A 27840-nucleotide genomic window follows, 5' to 3' on the forward strand; every position below is an offset into this window, starting at 1 on the left:
GCATATTGCGTGTCTTTCCTTCCTTACCGTAAATATGACATACAGTACATACATCCTGCTTCCCTTATTGCCTATCCCCCAGAATTTGCATAAAGCCCCTGCTCATAATTTCTGTGTAATTGGTTCTTCATTAGCGATTCAAATAAAAAAATGATATGTTGCATAATTCACAAGGAACTGGAAGATTCGCTCAAAATACACTCGCCTCAGCGGTTCTTGTATTGTTTTACTGAGGTCAAGGAATAAAGTTAAGCTTAGGCATAGTTTTACTGACGTTACATTTAGGAATACCTGGTGGCGAGTGGCGAGTGGCGACCGCTCTGAGGTCGCCGGATTTGACCTGGGGCGAGCGTGTTTTGGGACGAGCGTTCTTGTATTCACAGCATTCAATACAGGAATTTCACTTTTGGTATTAAATGAAACAGAAACAGAAATTTGGTACCGCCTAAGAGTTACATTGCCAATTAATTGACAAAATGAGAGATAAAACAAGTTACATTTTAAAAATAACATTTTTCTCTTGTGAATCTTGTTAAATTCAAGTCCCAAGGATTTTGTATATTCTTTGATATTTTGAATTGTCATTCAGTCTGAACTTTGCGTAGGCCTACCTATCGGGCCATAAGCAAATGCACAACTGGCCATAGGCTATAGGCTACTCAGTGCCAAAATAAGATGAGTAACTCTGGCAAGAACGTGAGAGGGTAAAGGACAGGAGGTTAGTATTCTTGCAATCACTCTCACATTGACACTTCTATAGAAGTATGACTGTTTGACAATGATCGGAAATCCCAAAATATCTTCATGGACGTGGAGAGGTAGACTATATATATGCCTATAAATTTAAGCCTTAATTCATAGACAGTTCACTTGAGTTGAGGTACATTTTTCAAATACTTTCCTTGAGGAGTGGCTTACTACAATGAACATCCTGATTGGTAAGTGGAGTAATAGTAAACTGTTGCCTGTGCAAGCCTACAACTCCCTTCAGTGGCCCACTAGCTAGTAACACACTGGAGGAGAGCCTGAAGGGGGAGGTAGGACCACATGCATTTATTCTAGCCTACTCTGATCAGTTCATATCAACGTTTGGTAGGTGAATTTATTTAAGTTATTTTAACTTAGAGAACATCAGTAGACCTATATATTCAAGCTATTTATCTCTGGCTAATGATGCTCTTGACTTGTATTAAGTTTAGATTGTGAGTCTAATTTATGAGTAGGCCTAGAGTAGAGACAAACTATTTACTGTTGCTAAAACTGTTAATTTTGCTATGTTTAACCGGGACGTTTCATGTTACTGTAACTATTCTCAACTAGGTACCGTCTACTAGGAGGACGCCCATGAATCTATTTTAGCCTAGGGGGGGCAAGCCTAGGTTACTGAGGTCAGCAGCACAGTCAGCACTAGAGGCGTTGTGACTGCTGATGAGACTGCTCGCATTGTTCCTTCGAGGGAGACTTTTATCTTCTGCCAGCCAATGAGCGCTGTCTTCGATTCATACCGCTGTGGCGACTAGACTGGTGTCTCGCTGCACGCATGGTCGGTACTGAGTCTGTGACTGACACAGATTTCTTGTCTCTCTTGCAGTTATTGTTATTACGTGCAACATGGCCACCTTCGCCAAGAGTGCACCTGTACTGGAGCTGAAAGACGAGCATACAACACGTGCTGCGGAGCAAGCACTGCAGTTAATACTCAAGATCTTGGAAGAGATTCCCGAGACGTACAAGTCCTGCATAACTCATCCGGATGTAAGCAACAATGCATTTTTCCTCCTCTTCTTGTATTGTTTAAGTTAACCTGGTTGTATAGGCCTGGCTATCTATCTCAGTCTCAGATGTAGGCCTAGCCTATATGTTTTATTTATCTTTTTAGAGTAATTTAGAGATTTTAGACTGACCTGTCCATTCTCAGCATCAAGAGATAAGTAGCATGCGAACGAAAATAAAAGCCTGGGTACCGAGACTACGAGAGAAGCTCCCGTGGCCGTGATCTAAAATCTCCGCGCAGATAACTGCGTGCGATGCTTATTATGTAACTGTATAACAAGCCTTCATGTTGTAGCCTAGCCCTAGGCTATATTGTAGCCCATTTCTCAGCAAAGCAATTAGTAATTAATATATGTTTTGGAACTACATATTGATAGCTTTTTTTGATTGATTGAAGTATTTATTAACAGTTTGCAGAATTACAGTAGCCTACATTTAAAGTAACAACTCAATACAAAAACTGTCAACTGTGAGTGGACGACACGAGACCATAAAGTAGGCCTATTACACTTGTTTACAAGAGGGTCCACCATTTTCAATTCATCATAACATTTAGAGACGTACAAATATACACTTCTGTATTAGCCTAGACTACAATAATATAATATTATCACACCCTCATTCACACAGATTGTGATCACTGTTATCTCTGCAGTGGTAGCCTGCCTACACATAATAGCTTATTATCAAAAATAAAAGGTATTGATGGTTTAAATGGATATTTCACTTTAAAAAACGAGTATAATTACATTGTCTACTAGGCTTTTGTGAGCACCCCTAACAATTTTAAGTTGATTGATTCAGTATTTAAATATTTGATATTCAGTATTATCAGGCACGCCCCTTCCTATACAAACCCCTAACTTCATACTTCATTTTAACCATGTTACATTCATTGAAAACACCCGTCCTTGGTAGGACAATATCAGTCAGAAAGGACAGTTGTTTTCAATGAAACAATGTTTCCCTTTAAGTGGTTAACATGAATCCAATACTCTGATGATGCTGTCAAACAAGTCTATGAAATCTATATGAAAAGGGTTAATCTGAAACACGATTTTATACAATATGTAGTGGACTAGTGGGGTCCCTGCTTCATCTCTCTCAGATAGCCTAGAGGGTCCTTGACCTGAAAAACATTGAAGACCCATCATACATGGATACTTTACTGTTCGTGTTGTAGGCTACAGATTACTGTAACTATATGACCTATCATTTACATATTTAATTCCAATTCCATCTAATACAGACTTTTAACCTCAACTCAACTGAAAATGGGAATTTGGAGGTTATGGCAGTAACTATTGGAATCCCACCCGCTCCTGTACTCAAAGCCCTAACACAGGACTTTACTTTGGTAAGACATTTTTTATTTACTCCAAAGTAAGAAAACATGTTTTCAGTTTAATTTTGTCTTATTCTGGCTCCCATGAAAATGTATAACAAAATAATGAATGCAAATGGCTCTTTTTAGGAGACGAGTCTGAAAAGGATGTCAGAGGGTCTTCAGCTGCACCAAGCATTACTGAATGAAGTCTTTCCTCGGCTGAACAGGAATGAGCGAATGGATGACCTATTGGCTGACATCAGAGACCTTCTCACTCAGATCCACATGGTAACAGATATTTATTGTTTTTCATAGTTATTTTATTAAAAGAAAAACTGCTGAATTATATGAAACCAAGCCAAACTTGGTTTCGAGGGAGCACTTTGGTGATATGCTATTTTGTGTGTGACTGTCTGGCAGATGGTGAAGCCCCATGTTCAGCCCACTCTGAAGCTAAGTCTCCCGGACCCTGGAGGATACGAGGTTCAGGTGGCCACACACCTCGCCCTGGTGCAGCTTCGGTCCTTTGGGTGTGATATGGTGCGCATCCTGCGCAATCTCACCGCTGACGAGGACATGGAATGTTAGTGAAAGGTTCTAATGCCCACAAGTGCTTTTGGCTGATGTCCAAAATGTGTCACATTTCGCCATATTTTAGCATGGCATTTATTTATTGAAAGAAAATGTATTTATGAAATCCTATTTATTATTTTAGCTAATGTATTTATTTTCAAGATGCTTTATTTATTAGAAAGATACTAAAGCTGGACTTACAGGCAAAGTGATGTCCGGAAGTAGCATTAATAGCAGGCTCGCATTACGATTGATTGCCAATTTAACCCTGTGTAACAGGTTTAATCCATCACAGTAGTGTATAATTGTTTAGTCATCGAGTAATCATGACTGATTCATGGAAAAAAAACTAATAATGAACATAAATGTCACATTTTTATTGTATTTATTTATTTACTGTATAGAAATAGAAATTGTAATGATTGAATCAATCAAGAGTAATTGAAAGTGAAAGAACTACATTGTTTTTTATAATTGTGTGAAATGTTTAACTTTAACTTTTGAATAAATATATTTTTATCACAAAAAGTGGTTACATTTTTTAATACAAAATGATGGTAAAGGCCAATCAATATTTTAATTACAATTCAGATACGTTATTAAATTATAAATTCATGCAAAGAAATGATCGAGTACACTGTATGTACCAAATAAAATGTAACAGCTTCAGAAACACATTTGATGTGGTGTGTAGGTACAAGACTATCGATCACATAATTACAATGTCCCCGGTTTATTTTTATATTGTGGTTGAGGATCAGTCTTCCTGTCTCTGCACTCAGTTTCCCCATCAAACTTACTTGTCTAAATGTAGAACAAAAAATCACACCCGGGTGAACTGGGTGACCGTAGCAACCATGCTCATTTTTTCTGCACAGACAGACAGACAGACTAACAAAGCCAGTTGTAGGAGTGGTTTACACCACTCAAAAAGGCCCGAGAATACATTGCATCATAATCAGGCGCTTATTTGATCACATCACCAGACAGTGATTTCCTGAAGTGTTGCAACTCCAATTCACATGAGGACTTACTGCACAGATGAAGGATTCCCAGCTAGGGATTAGGTGGTAGTGTGTCACAAACATGTGATCAGTCAGATGATAGTGTGCCATTATAGTCACTGATCTTATTTTCAGTGTTAATAGGTCATTTTGCCAAAAGAAAACAGGATTTTGAAGGTTATATTTGACCTGCCAGTGATGACATCAGTGACCCAAAATAGTATAGAACCATAATGTATCATGTGATTATTGAGAGGCAGGTGACATGGCTCATGTCATGACAAGTATACAATTGAATAGGAATGTACCACAAGTGTAGATTTTGTCATGAACCCATTTAGGACGGGAATCACTTTCTACCTTTCAAGACCGCTTTTTGAGTGGTGTAAACCACTCCTACAACTGGCTTTGTTAGTGCAGAAAAAATGAGCATGGTTGCTATGTTCACCCTGTTCACCCGGGTGTGATTTCATTACAACTGGCTTTGTTAGTGCAGAAAAAACGAGCATGGTTGCTATGTTCACCCTGTTCACCCGGGTGTGATTTCATTACGTCAGACATGATTTAATTATGTCAGACAGGCTATATAAGACCTTACACCACTCAGTTCACACGGGTGTGATTTTTTTAATTAGATTTTCCTTTTTATCGATAGTTTCAAGTGGAGATTGACAGGAAAGAGGGAGAGAAGGGGAGAGACATGCAGCAAGGGACTCGAACATGCAACACGCTGTCAGGCCAGAGCCTATATGTGGCATGCGCCTGGACCACTAGGCCAGCGGGCGCCCCAACAGGAACCCCTTTTGGGGTTCTTGTTGCTATGTACAGTATACTATATAGCAACATATATTTAAAGTTTCTCAGAAAACTTAGGTGAGGATTTAGAAGGCATATTTAGAATCGGCCTCAATCCTAAATGGGTTTCAATTAAATAAAACACTTCAGTATGAAAAAATGTCAGGGTGACACAAAACGCAAGCTTCTCTTGAGTTTATTATAAAAGTCAGTATGTACATTTTTCTTTTAATATGCAAAAAACTCCACTTGGGTAGTGAAACACAAAACTCATGTTGTGCCATAATCATGAGACGCTGGACTGGACTGTGTAACTCTGCGTGTCTATAGGGTGGAAATGGCTTTGGCAGCTACTCTCCTTCCTAGAGGCAGGGTTAGGTCGGTGATGGCTAGGACCACCTTGGGTCTGGCCAGGGCAGGCAGCTTCACAAGCTCCGAGACCTGGTTCACAAAGACAACAACTTGTATTAGACTTGTGCAAGCAGCAGCACAATACAAGGATGTATTCTGGATGTAGGATTCTGCTTTCATTCTGCTTCAAGTAACATGTGAAGGGTCAAACTAGGGGGTTTTCATGATTCTGAATCCATTGCAAGCATTTGTTTTGCACGATAAACACTCCTTGGGCTAAAACAGCCATAGCCACTTTTCCAAATGTGATGACGGCTATGGTCGTTTTTAGCCAAAGGCGTGTTTTCATCTCTCAAACAAACTCATGGGTCTTGCGCTAATGAACCAGTTTGATCCGATTTAGGGACCACCCTTCTATATCCGATAATTTGAACGCACACATACATGCCTTGTGTTGTTTTTTAAAAGATGCGTTTTTGAGCTTTTCTGCCTTTATTTTGATGGAGTGACACAGAGAGACATGCAGCAAAGGCGGGAATCTTGTAACTATCTATCAGGCTGCATTAGTGGTATGCATTAGTATATGTGGTAATGTGGTATGCACCTTAACCACTAGGCCATTGGTGGCCCAGTGGACAGTCTGGACACAGCACACAAACACACAGAATTAATCAAACAATCTCACCATGGTAAAGGGCATGAACTGCAGGATATTTCCACGGCTGCCTTGCTCCAGACATTCAACACACTCCTCCATAAAACTCTGTACAAACTGGGTGTGAGGTCCAGCCATCTTGGAGCCCAGGATGGAAGAGATAAGTAGGAAAAGGTTGGCTGAACACAAAGGAAAACATTGCTTGAATTAGTCAATTTCCACACAGATATAAAATATATAATATAAAACAATAATTAAGAAACAGAATTATTCTGAAGGTGAGATGAGGAGGACACTAAAACGTCCTTAATATTTCACACAGGCTTTGTCATGGCTTGGCAGATGGTCCTTGCAAACTTCATAATGCATCAACTGCTAAGTGCAAATGAGCCAACAAATGAGCCAACATTTGAAGATATATTGAATTATTAATTTCATGTCTGTTGATTTGTCTTAAATAGAGTTTGCCTGGCAGTTTGCCTGGCAGCAACCACACAACGTCCCATTCAGGGCGAATAAAGTCTTGACCACTTTGAACAGCGCTGGGCTGGCCAATCATGTACCACAGAGGGCTGAGTGTATAGAGCTATTCATTTAGCATGCCTTAGTAGAGACATGGGCACAATGCAATGTTTAAGGGGAAGGAAATCCTGCATACATTTGGTCTGTGGCACTTAATTGGAGAACCATAACTTAAAAGATGGAGCTCTCACCCAGGACACGGTTGAGAGGGTCCCTCATGTTGACTGAGTGAAGCTGGGAGGCAGACAGGGAACTGCTCATCGACCGGTCCCCTGCAGGAAAAGACAACATGACATAAGACAAAACATAAGTGACTCATGGAAATCCACTCTACAGTTGACAACAAACTTTGCTTTGTCATTTAAGTTAAAAAAAAGAAAAAAGGAAGAAGAAATGGAAACGTCTGCACCGTCATTTAAGTAAGAAAAGAAGAAGAAGAAGTGAAAGTAGCCTTATTCCTTTCCTATATGGTTGACTTTTGACCAATCTTGATGCAACCTTGACCAAAGATTGGTCAAACTTATCAAAGTTAGGTAATGTCCAAGTCAAAATTTACAATTCGAGGCACTGTTCATTGAAGGACCAACCTAGAAATACTAATAGCTGTCCCCCCCCTACACACACACAAACACCTTATCTAACAGCACAGAAATGGCAAACCGGAAACTGAGGGCAGAGGAGGAAAGAGATGCAACAGTTGTCTCCAGCTTGGTTTGTCTCCAAAGACTCATCACTTATGTAGTTGATGCTGGTCAGTAACCGACATACCTCAATTTGATTCAGTGTGGGGTTATGTCCAATAATGAAAAACACCTAAGGTGGAAGAGCAGTTTCTACACGTCACTGCCTTCACTATTATTCAACAATGGAATTCATTTCCAAATAAGTCATTCAGGAAAACAAAGGTTTCAGTTTCACACATACTTGGAATTAATCGACTTGCTGATAAAATGTAGGATGCAGGTAGTACAATAAGGAATAAATAAGAGGAAGCAGGAGCATCACGTCATATAAATGACGAATAATCTTTCACTTTCAATATCACAATGCTCTATCAATTGATTGCATAGGGCCTAAATGGAAACTAGACAAGTAGTCTGTTTCTGTTTTTACATTTCTGTCTAATAAACCAATCAATTTCAATTTCAGGGTGGAGTTTTTACAAGCAGACTGCTTGGACTGAGCAGTGGACACATTAAAATATGCTGCAATGTTGAAATGAATGTTAAGAAAGATAAGATTTCAAGGCAGAAATGATGTAGGCTTGCTGACCTACTTTGGTGAGCTTACAAGAGCTGACTTGCTGGATATTTGGAAAACACACTCTCTAGAACTCTCCTGGTATTTGAACAGAGATTATAACCCCTTAAGAGCAGCTGGGTCACGCACTTTCTTCTCAGGGAAAAAACGTTAAAAAGATCTAATAGAGTTGTACGTGTGCATGAAAATGAATACCAGATAGATTGGGGAAAAATTACTGTAGTGTATTTCATAATACTTTGGTCAATTAGATTCAACTTTGTGTAGTCTAGTGTGCCATTTTCAACAGAGTTTACTGATAATTATATTTGTAACACTTGGTTTAAACATGTAGCTGCCGCTTGCCCATTCTTCCTGGGGGGGGGGGGGAGGCAAGCGACGTGTCAGATCGCGTCAGATAATGCCTACATAGCCTTCAACAACTACCGTGAACCAAATTCACTGTAGTAGCCTTTTCATAAATTATATTTGGACTTAGGCTGTACTAAGTTTATAATAGTTAGAGAAATTCAAAGTTCCAACACCGCAACACCAATGTAGTAGTACTAATAGTTGTGAATTAGCAAACTGGACATTGAATGTTTCCTTTATCCTCGTGTTGCGCATCTGTTTTTGCCAAAGTTTTTATTTTTGCCGTTTCTCATAAGCGCACGTCTGTTGTGCTTCAACTACACAGTCATCTGCCTTGACTTCTGTGTGCGCTGACTGCGCCCGCCCGCACCGTCCCACCCCTCACTGGGGGAAATTCAGAGGAAAAACGAGCAAGCATAGCTGCCTGCTTTTGTTCTTGCCTGACAACGGCAAACCTCTGCCCACAGGCTGACTCACAATTAATATGACAAAGGGCTACAGACTGACCTGGACTGGACAGGGCAACAGGCTCGTCCTCGTTGGAGCTGAGCAGGCGCATGAGTTTAGAAGGCTGGGTGTCATCCAAAGGGAACAAGCTGCTGTAGTCCTGTGGGCCACCAGAGGCATGTTAGACCACCATTGTCTTTTGAATATACAAATTACAGTGTTGATTTAACTCTTAAAAACTCTTAACGGATCCTTATGAGTCCACACTCAGAGGATTACACTTTTTTACAGTTTGGATTTATACATAGGATTTTGCTGTTTAACATTCCCCGCCAGGATTAATGTATTTATTTATCGTGCATTGCCAAGGATTTCCCTCTTTCAACCCTTATGTTATGCTGTAACCGGATGTTACGATGACGTAATGGTGTGTGTGGTGTCTTGACCGGTTGTTGTTCTCTCGCTGGGTGCAGAAAAAACCTGACTGCGCGTGGGCAGTTGAAAAACCTTGTTTTGACCAGAAACGACATTCATTGCACCGATTTGGAGATACAGCCAGGAAAAAGCAGCACATATAGTGCAAGTGGATGCGCAGTTGCGCACGCATCTTAAAATGGTGCCGGCCAGTGTCACACTTTACACTGGGATGCTAACAGGAGACCGCTATCGACTTGATCGTATCACAAAACATGGATTAAAGAACATAGACATCAAACGTAGCCTACGGTCTTGGCGGGCGGCCAGACTAAAGCTTATCTATGCTTTCTACGGTTCTGGTGGGCTTCGTGTTGACCACTTTCACTAAATGGGGTTTCAATTGTACTGTTTTCTGTGTACCAAAAAATGTAAATAAAAGAAAAGACAATCTACAGCGGGCCTGGGCCGTGGCTCAGCGGTCTAGGCACCTTGGCTGGTAATCCAGTCTGGCAGTGTGCGGGCTTGACTCCCGATCCCGATGGCCTTTACTGCATGTCACACCCCCATCTCTTTCCCCATTTCCTGTCAGCCTACTGTGATTCTATCCCTCTACAAAACATAAATAAGAGGCGAAAGCCACAAAAAATATATATAAAAAAAAAAGAAAAAGACAATCTACAGCTTGTAGAACGGCAATTTTTGAACAAATGTTCCTCCCGGAATAGAGATGGCGTTGTTCAAGTGGTTAAATTATATACACATACATTTACATACATACACTGAAACCAGTCATATGTAATATATAACACAGATAATCAGAGCACAGAAACTGCTCTCTCTAAGATAGTGGTCTGAGACACAGCACTGATGCTAATAAGGTATTCTGGTGCTTCTTCATTTAAGTGCAGCATTCAATACAATTGACCACAAAATACTCATAAATCACCCTGAGAGCCGGGCTGGCCTCTCAGCCTTAAGCTCCCTGACTGCCTGTCGGTGTGCAATCAATAAAAGAATGAGTAAAATCTTTAAGATTAAAATGAGTAATAACTTTCAAAATGTGTTCTAAACTAGTTCCGAACATACAGGATATTTTTCATTATTCTTGGAGAATGTGTCATAAATCTTACATTACATAGTTTAGTGTTGCACAAGGGAGCTGCCTTAGGCCTTGGCTGTTCTCACTGATATGCTTCTGCTAGATGATGTCATTACAGAACATAATGTTAGCTTCCATGAGAAAAAATGAGGAAGGCAGATAGAGAGGCACAACTTGCCAAATACTGTTCCGTTTCGGCTGTTATAGGCAGTTTGTCTGTGTGGAGGAGGTGCCATGTGTATCCTTGAGTGAACATGAACTGTCGATTTGTTTCCTTGTGAAATGAATTGTAATTTGTGGATTCAAATAAAGAACTAAAGTGTGTGTGTGTGTGTGTGTGTGTGTGTGAGAGAGAGAGAGAGAGAGTGAGTGAGTGAGTGAGTGAGTGACAGACAAAAAAAAAGTCTGACGTAATATACGCATGCTACCTGAGTCACGGTCCCCCCCGCCCCAATCTGAATTCCCACAGACGTGTTTCATATCGCATCATATATGAACTGTGTTCCAAAAGACAAATGAGCCCGGCCGGCGGTTTGACTCATATGGGCATGTAGCATCAACCGACAATTTGTTTACCTAATGTTACCGCCACCAAATTAATGACATTTTCGACAGAAACAGACTGCATCAATATCGTTGATGATAAAGAGCCACCTCCCTGACAATAGTTATAGATAGACCACAATTCTAAGATGACCCAATACCCAATGTTATTTTCCATAGAAAAAAACGTCAGTGACCGAGGGGATGTCAGGACTTCGGTACTCCATTTCCTATTCTTTGTGGGGTTTCCCCATGGGTTTCCCCATGTACCCTTTCCCCACCGTTTGGTGGGGAAAGGGTACATGTTTCCTGTTTTTTATCATTATCGTTGTGTATTGCCCATTTACCTCAATGTCTTCTAGCTGCCTCTTGCGTTGGCGAGCCGAGGCCTGACCTTTGTGGTGAGAGGAGTAAGAACTCAGGGCACACCACACTGACAACCTGTAGAGTCACAACGACAAACAACAAAAACTCACTCAACGGGTTGCATACTTAGTTTAGACTAGTCATTGGTTAGACATGGGTTAAGGTTAGGTTTAGGTGTGCTGCCCCGTGGGAGGTTAGGTTTCGAGATAGGTTGTAGTCTAAACCAAAAACTGTCGTGTCTGCCCAGGGAGCTGAAGGGGTTAAGCACACTCCTCCTCAACACTGGATTTTAGGACTGAATAGCACCATTAATGCACGCACACGCACACACACACACACACACACACACACACACACACACACACACACACACACACACACACACACACACACACACACACACACACACACACACACACACACACACACACACACACACACACGTCGCTCATATATACAGAATACAGATCTGATCACACGGTCCGTCACTTGAATGATTTTATACAAAGAAAACAAAAACAGCCTTATAATTATATAAGGCTGCTGACCACCACACAATCTAGAATATTAACCTACTGTAAAAGTTTGTAAAGGGGGAAACATTGTATTCTTCTCATAAAGCTCAGTTAAGTTTCACATTTTAATTGCTTGGCTTAAATGAAGAAACCTTAGCCGACAAAGGCAGAGGAGAACATCTCCAGAAAGACAGATGACTGTTATTTAGTGGGGTGTTGTCTGCATTCTTGGCTCTGGGTTGTGAAACTGTAGCTGATAAAAAAGACCAGAAAGACAGACGACCGTTTAATTTTATTTATGTGCATGCTATGGGCTTATAGGCTCTGTTAGTAAGGAGACGGATGGCTTCCTTTGCTGTGTTCAATACTGATGTAGGTTGCACTACCTACACTGTATGATACAGTTGTTGTGTTCAAGGCTCGCGATGTGCAGTGTGCACTCAATCGCGCGCACTCACTCTCTCTCTCTCTCTCTCTCTCTCTCTCACTTACTTGGCCAGTGCCTTGCCGGGTGGGTCTGCCAGGCTGGGCCAGTGGGCTGAGTCGGTGAGCAGGTTGGGCAGTATGGTTCCCAGCAGGGTCAGGGTGATCTGCTGGGTGTCCAGGCAGAAGATGCTATAGAACAGCTCCACCACGCGGTTTGCCCATTCCTGTCGAGTCTCCTTCAGCAGTTCCTGAATGAACAATTCACAATTTAAGCATTTAGCAGACACTCTAAATTACATAAGTTTAGCCTTTGAGGACCTGCTACGTGAGTCTGCAGTTCTGATTGCAATAGGAAGTTCATTCCATAGTTTTGGAGCCAGTCTGAGATGTGTGGAGCGTTGTCCCGGCTTTTTGGCTGATCTGAGCATGCGAGGCAGGTTGTAGGGTCCAATCAGACTTTGAAGATATGGGGGTGCCATACCTTTGGTTGCTTTGAAGGCCAGCATCAGAGTATTTGTACTCTGTGCAGGCAGCAACCGGGAGCCAGGAGAATGCGGAGAATGTGAGAAGTTTGGCTGGTTGAATATGTTACAACATGCATCCGTCTCACCATCTTAAAATCACCCTGCATCCGGTGTTTTTTATCATTGCACAAAATGAATAAATCCAAATGAAAATGGTATTCATGGAATAGTTATTGATTTATTTAATTACATAATGTAATCCCGTGCCTCAACAAACATATGGGCTCACTTGGTGACCCAACCTACCTTGACCATGTTGTTGGTGAACCAGAAGACGCCTCCCATGTGCAGCAGGCTCTCGAACAAGTGCAGGGCCCGGCTGTCCACCCAGCCCTTCCGCAGCACCACCTGGAACTGCTTGCTGAGGGCGTCGTGGATGGGCTCCTTGGCTGGCAGCAGATTGCGGTAGGGGATGGGCTCCTGCTGAGCCTCCATCGGGGGGGTGCGCAGGGGCACACCCGTCTGCTGGAAGACGTCAGCGCACATGTGCTCCAGGATGGAGCTCATGATCACCACCCTGGTAAGAGAGGGGGACATTCACACATCTACTATAAAAAAAAATAATAATTGACCATGGAACTGAGGTTTCACAAACTTTGAAAAGCTGTGTACATTGCAAAAGACATTACAATTTGTGGCCCGGGCCGGCCTAGCGGTCCGGGCACCTAGGCTGGTAATCCAGCCATTGTCAGAGTCCCGATCATGACGACCTTTTCTGCGTGTCGTCGTCCCCCCCCCCCCCCCCCATCTCTCTCCCCGTTTGCTGTCAAGCTACTGTGATCTATCAATAAAGACAAAAAGCCCCAAAAATATATCTAAGACATTACAATTTGTAATGTGTAGAAGATGTGTAATGTGTAGAAGAACAGAAAGTCCTCCATCATCGAATAAACAATGTCCAATGCATGAAGAAATCCAGAAGAAGACATTTTGGGCAGTTCGGTATTATTTGTGGGGACACTATTTTGCAGAGCGTGGGAGTCCTACTAGTAGTAGCCGGTGCTTGTTTTACAGCGCCGGCTACTACTAGTAGGGCTGGGTAATAATATAAATTTTAATAATAAAAAAAACTATGCCTAAACCTACCCTTAACCCTAACCTGTAAAACAAGCACCCCATCAGCGACCATCGACTCCCAGGCTCAGCAAAACAGGTAGTCCCATTATTTGTGAACATTTGTGTGTGCAGGGAAACGCGTGTTTGTTTTACCGTTCGTTGTAGAACTGCAGTGTGGTGTTCTCCGCGTACACTCCGTACAGCGGCGTCATGAGCTGCCGGATCATGGTCTGTGGTTTCTCCCGCTCATCCCGCCCCAGCATTCTGACGTGTGCCACCAGCCAGGCAACGGCACAGATGGCCATGCTGCACACCTTCCCCTTGATATTGTCTGTGATCTTCTACACTCAGGTAGGAAAAGGAGAGAAAGAGGGGGAGAGGAGGGATTCAATATGTTATAGAGAAGGGAATAGGTTATTAAGGATGAGTCAGGTTCAGCTGGCCAGACTCTTTAACATCCCAGACCCTGGATGCCCAAGGGACGTGCCCTTCCCTCACTATCTACTGGAAGCAAATATTTGACGTATTCTCTCATATGTGTGGAACAGTAATAACCCCTTCTTTCCACACCGCCATTTTTGGCATAATTCCCCCAAGCTGTTGTCCTGGTAGTTTGTAGTCCCTTTGTAGTTTGTCGAAGACTTTTCCTTTCATTAAACTTTTCCGGAGACAAATTAAAGGGACATTTCACTGCTGGAAGAAACTCCAGTCACTCTATGTAAAGGGTTTGACTGGATTGCTGGATTACTACAATGCCAATAATGCTTTGGTGCACTTACTATGACACACTAACTGGTGTTACTGTGAACTTTATTATGTTACTGTCACTACAGTATATCTTACTATAAACCAACCCCACCTTGTGGATAAGGGGACGGATGTCTTACTGAGACAACATGTAGTCCAGGAAGGAAGTGAGACCAGTGTCCGTGACACTGAAAAATCTAAAAAGACATATTACTCATATAAAAACCCCAGGAAAGGGTTTCTTGTCTTCCAAAAAACATTAAAATAAGATCTGGTTGCAAAAGAGGTGAAGTGGCCCTTTAAGGGACATGAAAGAAGAGGAAGGAAATAGCAGGAGACTCAAGTGGAAATTCAACTCCAGTATTGTGAATTCTGACTAAGATTACTCTCTTTTCGTCAAGCTACTTGTCGCTTGCGTGGGCTTCAGCAGAATTGGGCAGCGATAAGAAATCGCTAAGGACGTCAGCATCTGGGCAAGTTGTCAAACATGTCAGAACTCATCATTTCCACTGGTGACAATGCACATTTTTGAGTGATGAAACACAGGAAAAGGAAACCAAGAGAAAGTGGTTCATGAATATATGACAGAAGGTTGTGTCAACTTAAAAGGAAAAATGAACATAAAGTGTCTTAGTAAGGTTCTGGGCGAAAACGAGCTACCAGAACAGTTATATCTATGTAGCTGTCGATGGAATGTTCTTCCCATTTCAATATTTTTAAAATAATTTAAAAACAAAGTAGACCACAAACATGGCAACATAACAACTTAATACAATAAAGACATAAGAACAAAAACAATACAAATCAGAAAATACACACCAAATACAGTATATATCATCACAATATTGCAGCCAACATCTCTCCCCATAAACAGCTCAGCCATTTGGATCCATCCCCAGATCCCCTGGAATGTTCTTGCCAACAGTGCGATTACATCTTGCATTGACATTCTTAGTCACCTGAGGAAGAGCTGCTCTTAAATTTTTCCTTGCATATTACACTAATGCATGAGCATCACGGTCACTGAATGTGTAATCTCTCAAGACAGATTCTGCACACCTGTCGGAATCTGTTGTAGTAGGAATGAACACAAAGACGCACTACCGGAAGAGGTGGGCTGAAAGAGAGTGAATGGGCCGACATCAGGTCCCCAAAGGCAAATTCAAAGAATCCTTTCTATTTTGCTGATGGGTTCCCAGATTGCTGAATGTGTGACCTGAGGCTGATTTCACAAATGCCTTTTTCTGTAAATCTAGCCTGGGTCCACACCACATACCCCACCCACTCCACTGAGTGAACTGCTTCTTGGACTTCCAGAAGATACGATTTGTGTTATTGTTTTCCTTTCAAACGCTTTCAAGATCTTTCAAATAGCAATGCTGTGAAATTGTAGAATCTTGTAGATTCTATGCCATCCCGGTTTTAATGGGATAAACCACAACTTCTGATCCAATTTACTGATGCCTTTCAGATTGATCAAAAGGTAGAATCATGTCAATCACTGTTCATAATTACAACACTAGCCAGTTGAGCAGTCTTTGTGATTGAAGCTCCAGCCATCCATGCCTGAGTAATGAACCACATTTCATAGCCAGTCATTTAGATCAGGTTTGTCCTTTCATTTGTCACCTGTATAATGTAGACACCATGGGTGGTTAGGGCCTTTGAGGACATGTGTAAAGACCAATTGTCAGAGGTTTCATGTGCAACCTTCTCCCCCAAACCCTAGATACTGGGTACTACTGCCTCACTGAACCAAACCATAGATAGAGATGCAGATTAGAACATACCTGCACAGCCTCCATCGACAACACACCGCTCTCCCAGGCATTCAGAACTTCCAAGATGGCAGCTGGGGTGCTGAGGCAAATTTCGTGCCACTTCATCTGACTGTGTGCCAGAAATGCATGCAAATACCATAAAGACATTTCAACCATCAAATACCTGAAATAGCCGTCCTAGAATGCATTGTAAGCTTGTAGAGCTGCAATATTTGCTGAATGTTCACCCATGTTTGCCTATTATTATGACATGCTTAGAATAATAAATGTTGTGCCCACTGAAGCGTGTGATTATTTGAGTCTTTAAAATAAATAACTGTTGAACACTGGCATGATGAATGTTGAATGTAATTCAATCTAGAACAGGTGGCATTGAAAATATATGAAAGTGCTAAAAAACATATACCTCTGTCAAAATAATTGAGGCTAAATCTTAGTAAACAAGCAGTAGTCAACCCCAATATGTGGCAAATCGATAAGTACGCTAATTTTAACTAATTTTAATTGAACTTAGTTTTAGGGTCAACTTTATTTATTTTTATCTTCCAGAGGAAAGTATGTAGAACTCACACTAGTTTCATTTCAGTAGAGTTGTGGAGCAGGGTCACCAGACTTTCCACTTTACCAGACTCGGGTCTGAAGCAGGGGTGGTCTGGGTTCAGCGTCTTGCCCTCCTCTGGCATGCAGGTCTGCAGCCATGTTTCAAAGAAGGGCGTCTCCCCTGAGGGGCTGGGTTCTGACAGGATCACCTGCAAAATGAAATGCCACTCAAGCATGTCAGAGTGGACGTTGGTATAAAGGTTTGTACTTTTTTTTGTACTGAAGCTGCCGACAGCTGATTTTGTTCTGTCAGAAAAAAACATTTTTAATTCGGACTGTCTGCTGCAGTTGATATCAGATTTTTGTTGCATCGTCAAATTGATGCAAAATTCTCTTTTGCTGATTTACTTTAGTTTATTCAACTTACTGTATCTATAGGTAAACCAATCACATGTAAAGTTCTGTGTAACAATAGTAAAATCTAACTCAAGCCTATTCTCAAACAGAAAATGCATATTTATGCCAGCTACAGAAAAAGCCTAGTCATTAGTTGTAGCTAGTTCCTTTGAGTGCTCAGTGAAAACGTGGATCTCTGGACATCTACTGGAAATAGAGTGAAAGTACAGGTTGTTTAAGCTTTAAAAATGTAGTACTTGCATAACATGAAGTGCACAGGGCATTAGTTTGTAACAAACTATTGGCAGGCAAACCTGCCAATATAATGCTCCATGGTCCATGCCCCACACAGAACAACTTCCCCACTGGAAGGGCTCAGAGACCAATAGTCAACATTCAACAAATGTGAAGTAGGCACTGGATAGGGTCAAATAAATAATGAAATGGAATTAAGTATATACGGTTTAAGTGGCTAACCTCTGATCCATAGGTCTGCACCACATGGCACAGCATGAGGAAAGAGATGTCAAAGAGCAGGGCTCGAACGGAGGCCGACTTGGCTGCAGGAAGGGAAAAGGAAACACCTTCACACAAGCATCTCAATGGAAAAACTCCTATGCTGACATGATGACCAAACACACATTTCCCACATTAGAACACATCACTCTTAATATTGTGTCACTCACATCCTTCTCCGCTGATGTGCTTGGGAAACTCATTGAGCCTGCAAGGGCAAGAGAGACTATTAAAAGAGCATATGACTCAACAAAACTTACATCACAAGGAATTTCCGACGACCACCAAAAATATGTTGTGATGGCTTGCAGCTGTGTGGCAAACTTGGCAAATTCTGGGTCTCGTGTAAGGCAGCAGCACAATTATGACAAGCGAGAAGACTGGAGGGCGCTTAGTTCTTCATTCACTCCGCATATGTAGTTCAACAACCACATTAACTCACTTGATAAACTTCCGGGCGAATGATTTTAGCTTCCCAGTGGCGGCGGCTGCTGCCAGGAGCAAGTCAAGGCTCTTCCCAGACAACATGTGTCCCAGAACCCCCAGCAGGCCCTCGGGAGACTTGGAGTGGTCAGCGTCTACGGTCTAACATGCCACAGAAAGGAAAGGGAAAGAGATCAATGCGTTGATGCATGTATCCGGCTATGAAGCTGGCATTTATTCTGCCACGACTTTGTCTTCCAACTTTTTCAAGGGTTAAGATTTGTGGTTGCAAAGTCCATGACACCACCAAAGTACATTCTGAGATTTTACAGGTATATGAATGCTGTATAATCAACGGCCTCCACCTCCAGGCTCTCTACCTTGAGTATGTTTGTGACTGTGGGCTCAGCTCTCAGAATGAGACCCGGGTTCGGCTGGATGTTGGCATTTTCTGCTGTCTTCAGCCTTGGGGCGTACTCACTGTCCTCAGTCCCGAAGAAAATGTATAACAGGAGAGGGACAGATAGAGAGAAGGAGAGAGAGATAGAACAAGGTAGGAGAGAAACCAAACGTGACAGGACAAGAAAGAGGTCTTGATCCATGTTGAACAAGGGAGTTCAGTAAACAAAGCAATGGGAGAGGATGAGACAGAATGAAGGGAATTAGTTCAGGTAATAAGACATGCTTAGACTAAATTTGCTTACTGAAATGTACCGCATTTCGCTTTAGTTTTTCATCACACAGGATGGAACACATACCGCTTAGAGGTGAGGTTGGCAGTGTTGCTATCAGACAGCAGACCCAGCTTATTACACTCCTGCAGGAGCATGCTGAGACAGTCACAGCTGTGAAATGAGAGGGAGGGGAAATATGATCAATATGATAGCAGACAGGGGGAGGTTGACCATGCAATTTATAGTCATAGTATTGTAACTGTACATACTAGGGCGGCGCAATTAATCGAGAAAAGATATTTAGAATCAATAACCGACTTATAACCGGATAATCAAGATTTATTTTATATACACACTACAGGTTCGGGCCACTACACGGCCCTCACATCTAGAGTGAGGGTAACGATTAGAAATAATTCTAATCAATTGTATAATGAGCTTGAATTATTCTTAAATCATCTTTTATTAATCATAACTGAGGCAAAAGTTTGAAAGATTCATGATATTGATTTGAAGTAATATGGACCGGCCTTAATAAATACACTTGCATGTGTACTGTGTACATATACGAAAACGACAGTATACTATTGTAGTGAAAAGCCAACGCGGAATAGAACCCAGAAGGGGGAATGGATTCCATCCATGTAAATGCCAGTGATTTCTTTCCATTTAGCCTAAAGAACATGAAATATATTGGAACAATTGCCGTTCCAATATATTACAAAGATATTTGACAGGTTTAAGGTCTGGGCTTCTCAAGCATCTCAACAAACCACTTCCACATGGGGAGCATGGTGGGATAGTCATTCTGAATATTTCATTAAGCCCTTGTGGAAATGTGTCGAGCCTAACTACTTAATAGCAGTGAGTAGCCACAGTGCAGCGCCCAACTGTTGCCACACAATTAGAAGCACACACTTTCGTCTAGAATGACATTGTTGCCGTAAGATTAAGATATCCACTCACTGGAACAGGGCACTAATTAGAAACATTAATTAGAAAAGGTGTCCACTGACATTCGGTCATATAGCGTATCTAATGAACTGAAAATCTCTCTCAGAGGGCAATCTCAGTGAAGGCTGTGTCAAAATGAAGTTCATAATTATGATGGATGCTATTTTAATAAAAGATGGCAGAATGAACCTTTTTTTAGGGCACTTACTTGCATCTCTGGTCAGCTTTGTCCAGCAGTGGTGTGAGCTTTAACAAGTATTCAAAGCCAATGTTCATATCATCCATGAAGTCCTGTGGATGGACACTTGTTAGATGATGTCCAGCGAGGATAGTCATCACAAAGTAACTTAATACATAAGTTGTGGTTTTTGTAATGCATTACATTAGTTTTACTACATTATCATTTGCATCAAAGTTTGTTAGCAGTTTCTTTTTTTAAAATACTTTACACATAAATATGGGTTCCAATATTTCTGAGCAGTTTTTGAACTTTAATTAATCCATTCTCAGCATGCAGTACCATATCTTTTGTACAATATCAGAAGACGATGACGTCACTGAGTCAAGTTGTATACCTGTCCCTTGTCTCCCTGAGGGTACTTCTTTAGTCTGAGCAGAACCTGTGGGATCTATTGAGGCAAGAAAGAACTATATTAAAGAGGAAATGGGTAAATTTCTAACTGTTCTATTGGGAGTAAATCTGACAACACCAGTTTGATGGAAGACAGTAGGTCACCATCAGCAATGGAGACTGGTATCAATGTAATAAGACGCTGACCTTGAGGAACGTGAAGGCAGTCCATTTGAGTTCCTCAGTGCCCTCTGGGGACTCGATGAGGCCAGTAAAGCAGGCCTTCCAGATCTCCAACACAAAGAGAGGAGCAGGAATATGCTGCAAGGAGATACAATTTACAATTTAGGCATTTAGCAGACGCTCTTAATCCAGAGCGATTTACATTAGGCAAGAACAAAAGTATGGGAATACATCACATATGTAAAATGCATTTATCAAGAAACATGCGTAAGCTAAGAACGTAACTAGAACATATCTATATAATGACACAATGCAATTATTGTGCTGTCTACATGACATGCTATAAGTCTGTTTCAAATGCAACAGCACACTGACTTATTTAACAAAATACTGCCCCCTAGGGTGCCAACATTATGGCTACACTGTTAAATCAAAGGAATCAAATGGAGTTACAATAACACAGATTTACTCTTCAATTAGAATCAATTAATCTTGATGATATGGAGGAAGTGAATTATTTTATTGAATTTTCAGCTACAGCTGAGGGTCTATAATGAAATGATGTTCCACCATTGCTGGCATTGAATGATTAATATTGTGAAAGCCAGTGCGGCAATACGTGTGCCATCTCCCCACTGCAAACGTTGAATGCAATTTAAGTAACACAATCGTTATGCTAATGGTAAAGGACGAACTGATTCATCAAAATGTGTTGGGGGGTCTAACACCAATGTCCTCTTCAGTGAAAACTTTCACCTGCATTCTCTTGATCATCATCAACTGCTCCACCAGCGGCTGAGTCTCTCCTGTCAGGTTCATGGTTCCTTCCAGCATAACAAAAGCATGGACTGAAGGGAAGGAGGCGTGCAGTAGAGGCTCACTGTGACCTGACAGCATGTAGGGAATACTGGAGCAAAGAGACAACACTTGAATGCTTTGTGGCGTACACAGTGTACAAGAAGACATATTTCAGAAAAGAACAAAAACCGAAATCATCATCAAGGCTTCTTGAAATACATGCAATGCCAGCTGTTCTTCTTGGAACATCCGCCTCCCTATGTTAGACATTCTAAGAGCTTCTCCATTGACTGTATTGATATCAGACGCCATACATTGATCTTTCTTTGGTATTTTGTTTATTGAAATTGGAATGTATGCAAAAGAAATCCGGCGCATACTGCAGACTTTGTTGACAGGATTAGGAAGTGATTTTGGAGCTCTGACTTCAAATATCCATAATTTTAGGTGGAAAATTTGTAATTTTTCATTCAAGTCAATCAAGTCAAGCTATTGAGAATGTCTAACATAGGGAGGCAGGGCGGGTGAGGGGTGGAGTTTAGGGATCTGTCTATTTACTTCTCATAATTATCCAACACGATAAAAAAAACATTTTTATCTCTCTTTATAGCGTGGCTTCTTCAGGAGGCTAGCCGTTTGTAATATCTTGTGTGAGTTTGTTTGTCATCAGACTAATCATTTTAATCTTTAGATACACGGTTACTGTCTTTTGGTCCAGCAATTGCTTTAAAACGGCTTTTGGATGCGTGCAACTACTATGTACTGTTCAATCACTCATAGAACATTGAAAGTAAGTTGATGAATGTGAGGTACATTCCTGTCCGCCTCACCCCTTCACTAATGTTACGCTCTCTTCCAGCTTGGTTTGTAGCGTCTGATTGGTCACACTGTTGAGGCCTTCTGTCACTTTGAGCATTGCTTGCTCCACATTGCTCCAGGAACCTGTTGAGGAAAACCAGTGGAACCTTAATTCTCTCTTGTCACATACACACAGAGATTACCAGTACGCATGCATTTACAGTGCACAGTCACATACACACACAGAGATTACCAGTACGCATGCATTTTCACTTCAATAATAATACCTTGATCTTCCAGTCGAGCGATGTGGACCAGGGCTGTGTTCTTGTGGCTGCTCATCAGTGTGTACAGCCTCTCCTGGCTGGCCCTCAGAATGGCCTCTGTACTGGCTGATGGACCCAGCTCCCTCAGTCTGTCACAGTACCAAGCACAGCCCTGCAGCAGCCAAATCACAACCCCCAACAGAGCCCGGCAAAGCCCGATGCACTCCTCTGCCTTCCCGTAGCAGCTGCAGGGTGAAAAATAGAGACTCAAGTTAGCAGGAAGGGGTAAGGTAAATGCATCACAAAAACGGTGGTCAGGTGCAGAATGTAAAAAAGATAATCCGAAAAGAGAAAGACTTGCCCACTGCATTCTATCTCCTACCTAAACTAAAGCTTTATTACGGTTCAGCTTACATGCCTTCTTCAGAATATTACTTATTTAAAACGTTTTGCTTTAGAAGGACTGTATGCCAAAAACATAATGTAAGGTAGATGAATTAGGAGCTAGAGTACATTGCAATGTGCAGACTATGTTCTCGGGAAGATAGAGTAGTAATGTAATGTGTGACTGTCCTTGATGAAAACATCAACAGGATGTTCACACTGGCCATCTCTTAATCTCAGAAGTGACAAGTAATGATGAAAACTATTTTTAGTTCTGTGTGAGAATGTAACGTTAAATTAAAGATTAATTCAATTGATGCTGTTTAATACAGCATCAATATCACTGCAAACTAAACAGGTTGAGTTATGTTTAGTATTGAGCATGTCGTCTTTTCAGTTTCTGTAGGATTTCGCCACCCAGCTGATTATGTCAATGCTCTGCATAAAAACTTGGGAGGAGAAATTTAACTTTTACGATGAACACGGTGACTGATTTGGGAAATGGAGATACCATTAGGTGCAGGAGATAAAAATATGAAACTAATGGCGCAAGAAATCGTCTGCTACTGTATGTTCAAAGTCAAGACACAAAGTACTAAACTGTGATGTACCTGAGACGATGGCAGAACATGTCCATTATCTCCAACAGTGATTTGACACACAGCTCCCGAGAAAAGTCATCAAACTAGACGAGAAAATAATGGATGCAATTACTGAAGAAAAACGATTCACTTGCGTTACGGTTATGAGGCGGAATAGATAGACAGATACAAAATTCTAGGCATATCCTTACCTTACTGATGGCAGTGAGCACACTGGAATAAGACACCATCTAGAAAGAGGAATTTAAACATACATTTAATAAACACTTTACTTAAAGCCGACATCCTGAATTAAGCTCATGAACGCAATTTCTTGGTATGGTAGATGCTAATACAATAGCACATATGCAGCGAGTGGATTGGAAGTGTCCTACTCTTCCATCTTTCTCTTTGTACATTTATTAGTACAAATGTTTTGGGCATGCAGGATAAAGCTATCTTGCAAAAATAATATATGCAACATCCTATACAAGTATATATATAGTACAGTATAAGTATAGACATTTCCCCACTCACCTGGGAACTTATGGCATATTTGAGATAAGAGAGAATAAGTGGGTTTGGAGAGGGACCAATCAATGCCTGCTCCATAAGAGCTTCTGAAATGGACAGACAGACAACCAGAGGGATTTACATGGTAACTAACTAACTAGGTGCAATTTGCAACACTATATATTTTTTTATAATGGTATGAATATAGAGTTGCAATACCCTCCATTGACAGCCCATTGATCCAAATCGAATTTCCGGTCTGCTTGTATTAAACGACGTTAAACTCACCAACATCGCAGCTGTAGGGCAAGCTTGAATTATCCTCTTTCAATCTGCAAAGCGTTTGTTTCATAAAAAATCCACCGTAGACATGTTACGTGCTACTACGTTCTGTCACGAAATTCAGTGCAGGTGATTCTTTTTTTGTGTTGTAGTTTGGAAGCGCTCGTCGAAGTCACTGAACCTGCATAGTGCATACAACCTGTATCGAATGTGCACATACTGTAGGAAGCAGCAGCACAACCTGTTAATAAAACGAGTGCACACAAAATATCATGGCACAGAATTTCTTGACAGAAAGTAGCACATAACATGTCTACGGTGGATTTTTATGAAACAAACGCTTTGCAGATTGAAAGAGGTTAATTCAAACCCTACAGCTGCAATGTTGGTGAGTTTAACATTGTTTAATACAAGCTGATCGGAAATTAGATTTGGATCAATGGGCTGTCAATGGAGGGTATTGCATCTCTAGATAAAATTAATCCAATTATATAAAAAAATATAGTGTTGCAAATTGCGGCTACTAACAATGGCAGCCAATGCTGCCCATTCATTATCACCAACACTTGATTAATTGATGATTGAATACTTTAATAACAGTTTAAATTGCAAATTGTACAGTGGTATAACATACAATGATGCTAAAAGGAACACAAAAAGCCAAAAGGGCTTGTTTCCACTGTGGTCCTGTGTTTTCAATTCATCACTTAGAAAAAGGCACCTCAGTTCTGACCTGCAAGATTGAGATAGTCCCATGTTGCTCCCTTAGGAAAGTTTCTCTTGATGTTTATGGCCCACTGATAGTCACTCCAGCGTTCCTTCCATGCCTGAAGAATGGCTTGCTTCAAATTGACCACTTTCATCCTAACAGAAAGCATGCAGATAAAAGGTAAAATTACTCACACACACACACACACTCTCTCTCTTTGATTGATTGATTGAAAATGTTATTAACAGTTTGCAGAATTACAGTACATTTCAAGCACAAACTCAATACAAAGGCTCCTCTCTCTCTCTCGCTCTCCTACCTTGCACGCAACTAACGCAAACGCATGCATACATGACAAAGGTTTGTGTATTGTGTTTGTTCGAAATATATGCTGCAGCTTTTAATGTCACCGCGACTTTTAGGTTATTTGTCTTTTGACGTTATTATAATAACGTTATTATAATAAACACTTTCTTCTCTTTTACCAGAAGATGTTATTTGAACATCTGTACTTTGTAGTAATTGATGGTTTGTAGTATTCCCAAGTAGCCTAGTAATGAATTACAGTTACTGTATTATAATGAATGAATAGCAGGCTAATGTTAGCTAGCTGATGGGAAATGATCGATTTCATTGTTAACAGAGCATGCAGGAAATTATGAGTGAGTCTGGATTAAGACGTTAGTAAAAGCGATGCAATCGGTCATCACTTTTGTTACTAACCTGGAAATTGTAGTACGTCCAAACGGAACAAATCAATGTTTACACAATTTCGGAATCACGATTACAATACAACGAACGCCATCTTTCTTTGCGACATGTTACTGTCGCCAGCGCTGATTGGTCAACCTCCCAAAGTCTGAGTACTCGTCAAGCTGATTCGACAAAGATAGAACAGAACGCAAACTGAAAGGCACGATTATAATTGTGTTCCACCGCAGGGTGTCGCTGTCGTCAAACTTTTAATAGACAAGGCAAGTGCAAGGAGTAGATAGGGATAAATATGCCACCCTCCTAAAACGTTATGCTATGCATAGAGGAAAAAACGAATTCTTAACCTAGTGCTATAGTTTAGGCATATGACCAACGTTGGCCAGTGGTCACTCATCAAGTCCAATCTTCAGTAGGCTACCTACAACAATACGGTATTCGATCTGTTTCTACGAGGATTTATATTCTTTTAACCAATCAATCTCGTAAAAGTGTTTTAAGCAGTTAGGACATTCTTACAGTAGGCTATAGTAGCCAGGTAGCCTTGGATCAAGAAATACTGGCTAACATAGATGTATTTGATCGAGTCTGACCTTTACTTTAGTATTTACGATGAGCTATTACAGTATATGGTCTATGCACGATTTATTTTTATTTGTTTCTGTTAGAATCCAATATCCTCCAATTAATAGTGCAATTAGTCACCGAATTAGCATTGTTAATCAGACAAATATCCTCTTTTGTCATGCCAGTGTGCAGGCTATATTAAACCCAACGATGTGCTGCTGCATTACGTGCCAGGCAAGTGCAAGTGATAGATGGAACACATTGAATGCTTGTGTGTTTTGGGAGACAAGCTGACAGTGACTGAAACTTTCCACCTGTTTGTGTCAGCAGATGTCCCTGTCGTTGCCAGGCTTGGAGGTCATCATCACTCAGTCGATGCTGTTCTCTTCTCACAGAGTGGAGCATCTCTTTGATCTGGTATGATTTAGTGTGTTAATGGTTATGTTATCATGTTTATTTTTTTCATTTTTCATATAGGCCTATATGAATATATTTTTTCTCCAAGGAATTATTGCAGGTGATTTGGAATATACAGTCAAAGATGATATAGGATAAGATAAAGCTGTAGATGTAGCAGCAACAGCAGTAAGAGTCAAACAGAATATACAGGAAAGTGTAGTGAGATAAGAATACAGATAGCATTAAATTAATAGACTTTAGAGTCTGACCCTAAACATCTGACTGAGGTAACATTATTTGTAGTAATATTCTATCAATTCATATAATATACAATATATCACCACTCACCAATGAAGTTAATATATGCATGCTGTATTCTGTAAAATATTCAGAGTTACTGTACTTCTGGGACACAGTCACCAGAGTCACTGTAAATAGTTACTTTCCACCTCCTCTGTGTCAGACTAGGAGAGATGCTCTCTCTTCCTCATTACCACCACCACTATCAGCTGCTTTTGTGTGAAAATGTCCTGTATTGAGTCTCTCAACAATGACCTCCATTCTGCTTGACACTGGAGACTCTGTGCCGCTTGAAGCAGGGCCTGTGTCTTGGGACATGGTGATGTCAGCTAGTGTACTTGCTGGCATATGGAGGTAGATGTGGACGGGCGGAGGGATGGGGGGACAGTTAGGAGGAGAGAAGAATCCTGTCCCCATCTGCTTCCACTGTGAGGCGCATTAGAGAAGGGTGCTGACAGAGTATACTAAAGAGACCCCAAAGAGACTCCAGATACTGCTCCTAGCCTGTTCTCATGACTTCACCACTAGACGAGGCCTAGTAAGAAAGTGTCCATGCTGTTGACTCACTCTCAACGGTGTATTGTGCTCTAATCACAGAGCTAACCATTAGTAGGCATGGAGTGACTAGTACATGACAAAAAGGCAGACAACCTTTTTCATGGCACCAGAAATGTAATTTGGATAAACACTTTCTTCTCTTTTACCAGAAGATGTTATTTGAACATCTGTACTTTGTAGTAATT

At 41.1% G+C, this 27840-nt stretch overlaps 2 protein-coding genes across 2 annotated transcripts; one reads left to right on the forward strand and one right to left on the reverse strand.

Moving 5' to 3' along the window:
- The first annotated feature begins 1529 nt into the window (after positions 1-1529).
- LOC306915338 (uncharacterized protein) lies at positions 1530-4016 on the forward strand. Its single transcript, XM_079492645.1, has 4 exons — positions 1530-1755; positions 3023-3130; positions 3248-3388; positions 3521-4016. The coding sequence occupies exons 1-4, from the start codon at positions 1612-1614 to the stop codon at positions 3686-3688; spliced, it is 561 nt and encodes a 186-aa protein (XP_079348771.1). The 5' UTR covers positions 1530-1611; the 3' UTR covers positions 3689-4016.
- Positions 4017-5652: 1636 nt separating this feature from the next.
- On the reverse strand, positions 5653-25988 carry med24 (mediator complex subunit 24). Its single transcript, XM_079492146.1, has 26 exons — positions 25844-25988; positions 25145-25275; positions 24154-24236; positions 23829-23867; positions 23647-23720; positions 22673-22896; positions 22418-22529; positions 21546-21696; positions 20814-20927; positions 20611-20664; positions 20244-20326; positions 19166-19252; positions 18788-18887; positions 18427-18569; positions 18155-18192; positions 17946-18028; positions 17103-17281; positions 16542-16641; positions 14158-14345; positions 13195-13465; positions 12491-12672; positions 11465-11558; positions 9119-9218; positions 7192-7272; positions 6509-6657; positions 5653-5913 (listed from the first exon to the last, which is right to left on the reverse strand). The coding sequence occupies exons 2-26, from the start codon at positions 25272-25274 to the stop codon at positions 5797-5799; spliced, it is 2976 nt and encodes a 991-aa protein (XP_079348272.1). The 5' UTR covers position 25275; positions 25844-25988; the 3' UTR covers positions 5653-5796.
- Positions 25989-27840: the final 1852 nt, after the last annotated feature.

This window comes from Electrona antarctica, assembly GCF_951216825.1.
Source record: "Electrona antarctica genome assembly, chromosome: 22".
Taxonomy (NCBI): domain Eukaryota; kingdom Metazoa; phylum Chordata; class Actinopteri; order Myctophiformes; family Myctophidae; genus Electrona; species Electrona antarctica.

Bases quoted from the DNA above. Each gene is read 5' to 3' on its own strand.
- LOC306915338 (XM_079492645.1), top strand. From the start codon at position 1,612: ATGGCCACCTTCGCCAAGAGTGCACCTGTACTGGAGCTGAAAGACGAG. The intron at 1,756-3,022 runs GTAAGCAACAAT...CATCTAATACAG, and splicing joins CCTGCATAACTCATCCGGAT to ACTTTTAACCTCAACTCAAC. The intron at 3,131-3,247 runs GTAAGACATTTT...GGCTCTTTTTAG, and splicing joins TAACACAGGACTTTACTTTG to GAGACGAGTCTGAAAAGGAT.
- med24 (XM_079492146.1), bottom strand. From the start codon at position 25,274: ATGAAAGTGGTCAATTTGAAGCAAGCCATTCTTCAGGCATGGAAGGAA. The intron at 16,642-17,102 runs GTGAGTTCTACA...TCTGGCACACAG, and splicing joins TCTACTGAAATGAAACTAGT to TCAGATGAAGTGGCACGAAA. The intron at 5,914-6,508 runs GTGAGATTGTTT...TTTGTGAACCAG, and splicing joins AGTTCATGCCCTTTACCATG to GTCTCGGAGCTTGTGAAGCT.